The following is a 3,264-nucleotide window of genomic DNA, read 5'->3' on the forward strand; positions in this document are numbered from 1 at the left end:
AAAAAAAAAAAAAAAAAAAAAGGCTAACCAACCCTCCCTCCTCACTTCTGGTTACTGCCTTACAGTTCTCTTGGTCCTCACTTCCATGCCTCACTAAATCATGGTCTATACTTTCTGTCTCCTACTTTTCACTTTCTATTCAACCCTCCCCTTCCTTTCCCATTCTTCAACTTTAGGATTACCCAGAGTTCCATCCTTGGCCCTTATACATTCTTAAATACTGGTTGGGGATCAAGACAGAAGCATTTACAAGTGCTTCAACAAGTTTTTCAAGTGATTCAAATTGACACCAGATTGCAAACCACAGTTCATCCTGGGCAATTTCATTTACTCTCCCCACATCTTCAACCACCACCCAGACAATGATGTTGTACTTAACTCTGTATCTCAGGCTCAGCACAGATCTCTGAGCTCCAGACTGAACCTGGTTCTCAAATCTGGATGCCCATCAGAAGCACCTGAAGAGCTTTTTAAACCTATAGATTCCTACTGGCAGCCTCTCTCCATCCACATTCTGATTCACTAGATCCAAAATAGGAAACTAGACCAAATTAAAATATAATAAGCCTGACACATAGTAAGTATTCACTGAATGGCCGCTAGGATTATTTTACTTTATTTTTGGATGCATTGGGTCTTCGTTGCTGCGCGCGGGCTTTCTCTAGTTGCAGCGAGTGGGGACTACTCTTCGTTGCGGTATGTGGGATTCTCATTGCAGTGGCTTCTCTTGTTGTGGAGCACAGGCTCTAGGCGCGCGGGCTTCAGAAGCTGTGACACGTGGGCTCAGTAGTAGTGGCTCACGGGCTCTAGAGCGCAGGTTCAGTAGTTGTGGCGCACGGGCTTAGTTGCTCTGCAGCATGTGGGATCTTCCCGGACCAGGGCTCGAACCCGTGTCCCCTGCATTGGTAGGCGGATTCTTAACCATTGCGCCACCAGGGAAGCCCACCGCTAGGATTATTAAGACGTCCCAACAATGACAATTCAGCTCCTCTCATAGTCTACCTGGCCAGACAGGTTCTGGGTATCATAAACCACAGACCAGTCTCCATCTAAGAGAATTCCTTCCTCTCTAAGCTAACAGCATCATCAGTTATCTAAGACAGAAATCTAGCAGTCATCTTAGATGTCTCTCACATCTCACTACCTGAACTTTTTTCCTCTCCTTTGTCTGTTTTCGTTTTCTTGTAACTTGCTCACTGGCTCACTACTGTATTTCCTGTATCTAGAACAATATTAGACACACAGTAGATTCCTTAAATCTATACTGAACGAATGAATCCACAAATAATTGCTGAATTATAAATGAACCCACAAGCTAAGCATTTTAGTTTCATACGTTAAAAAGCCCTCTAGAAAAAAGAAAAAAAAAAAGCCCTCTAAACAGTTTCCTCTCCAATTCCAGTGAGTGCTTCAGTTCTTCTTTACAAAAAGGATACGGTCTGAGTGAAAAGAGGCCAAAGGAAAAGAGTTGAAGAGCAAGTGTAAGATGGAAAAGAGCTAGAACAGAGGATTATAATCAAAGAATGAGGTCTTGGAAGACTTCAGAAATAACAGCACTTACTGTAATTTTCTACATGTCTGTCTCTCCTGCACTGAGTAGTACCAGCCTGCAGTAACTGAAAGCAGACTTTGACCCTGGACAGATGTGGATCGAACTCCACCACTGTCATTCACTAGCTGCCAAGGTTTTGAGTATGCGATTTATTTGAGTCTGTTTCCTCACCTGTAAAATGAGGGTAATAATAGCCTATGCGTCGTAGGAATGTTGTAAGTCTTAAAAAGCAAATATGTAATGTGCCTGGCATGAAGCTCACCACATAGAAACTAAGATTACGATTAAGATGCTTAAGGACCACTCAACTCTCGGACTCTCCGCCTCCAGACCTCAGGAACCTCCCCCAGGCTCCACTCACCTTCCCAGACCACACCCCTCAGAGTTTCTCTAGGCCCCGCCCCCTCCGGAGCCTACCAGGCCTTCCCAGCCCACCCGAACCCGGGTGGCCGTACCTGACCCGTAGCGCACGTCGTGTGAGTGCAGTCGCACGTTGTGGCGCGTATTGAGCAGCTTCACCACAGAACCGCATGTAACGACAGCCAGACTGGACGATCCCACAGCACTCCACAAACCCCCGAACAACAGCAGCGACACCACAGCCATCCTGGTTGTAGCGCGGAGCCCCAATCTTCGAAGAAAACTCGGCCCCTCCCCGGAACCGGAAGCCGCGGGTGGAACCACAGAGAGGATGAAAAGGATCTCTAGTCTGGTCTTTATGGTTCCTTTGGCTAGAGCGGCCTGAGGAACAGGCTAGGTCTGGTTGCTTCCGACCTCCTCATTCAGCTTATTCTGTTCCGGGGGCCCTATGACAGTTGCCTTCCTGAACTGCTTCGGCCAGCCCAGCCCAGCTACCCCATCCCTTCCTCCCCACCCGACCCCCGCCCCCGGCGATGCCCAGAGACCGGGCTGGGAGAAGAGAGCAAGAACTGGTCCGCCCACTACCAGTGACAGGGGGCCGGAAGTGACGTAGTACGTTGACGCAGCAGCGGCGGCGGTGGTGGCGGAGGCACCGTGCGGTGGGTCCGTACTATCTTTTCCCAGTCTCGGTTCGAGGACTCCATTTTACTCGGTGGGGGCTTAGCGCACCGGAGAAGCGACGGACCTCAGACAGGTAAAGTTTGGACTGGAAAGCGTGTTCCTCGAATGGGTCAGGTGGGGAGCCAGGCTCCTAGGGCCTGGTCCCGTAAGGGACGAGGCAATGGGGAGCCGTATGCGGGAAGAAGGGGGCCTCCGGCCTGCCCTGCTCTATGAGAGAGAAGGAGGAAGAAAGCGGGGTAGTTGCTCAGAGTCTCAAGGCTTTTCCCAACCCTCTGCCACCCAGAACCCATGAATTGGGTGGCCTGTTGTGTCAACAGGCTTCCTGGGATGCCGTCCTTTTCTCGCAGCTTCTGAAAACTGGGCCGCGCGATAGGATTTGGAATGGAAGGGACCTGGGCTTCCGAGTCAGGATCAGGTGATCGAATTGTTTGTCCTGGGGATGTGAAACCTATGGAGCTTCCAGCAGCTCGGCCATCAGGCTAGGGCGCGATGCCAAATTCCGTCTTTTTCCATATTGTTGAATAATATAATTAGAACTTTTTGTATATGGCTACATTCATCAAACGCTTACCACACACATGAGAATGGGCTATTAAGACAAAAACTTTATATTCTTCCAGTTTCTGCCTTTCTCTCCAGGAACTCCCTTGAACCAGCTGGAGCGGTTCATT

At 49.3% G+C, this 3,264-nt stretch overlaps 1 protein-coding gene across 1 annotated transcript in view; it reads right to left on the minus strand.

Annotated features, from left to right (window-relative positions):
- Window positions 1–2,190, minus strand: part of SDF2 (stromal cell derived factor 2) — a 7,972-nt gene extending 5,782 nt beyond the window's left edge. The window contains exon 1 of the mRNA XM_007452421.1: window positions 2,008–2,190. Coding sequence (XP_007452483.1) covers window positions 2,008–2,158 — 151 coding nt within the window. The 5' untranslated portion in view covers window positions 2,159–2,190. The remainder of the gene's footprint in view (window positions 1–2,007) is intronic.
- Between the last annotated feature and the right edge of the window lie 1,074 nt (window positions 2,191–3,264).

The sequence above is a fragment of the Lipotes vexillifer genome, unplaced genomic scaffold (genome assembly GCF_000442215.2).
Source record: "Lipotes vexillifer unplaced genomic scaffold, Lipotes_vexillifer_v1.1 scaffold216, whole genome shotgun sequence".
NCBI classification, from domain to species: domain Eukaryota; kingdom Metazoa; phylum Chordata; class Mammalia; order Artiodactyla; family Lipotidae; genus Lipotes; species Lipotes vexillifer.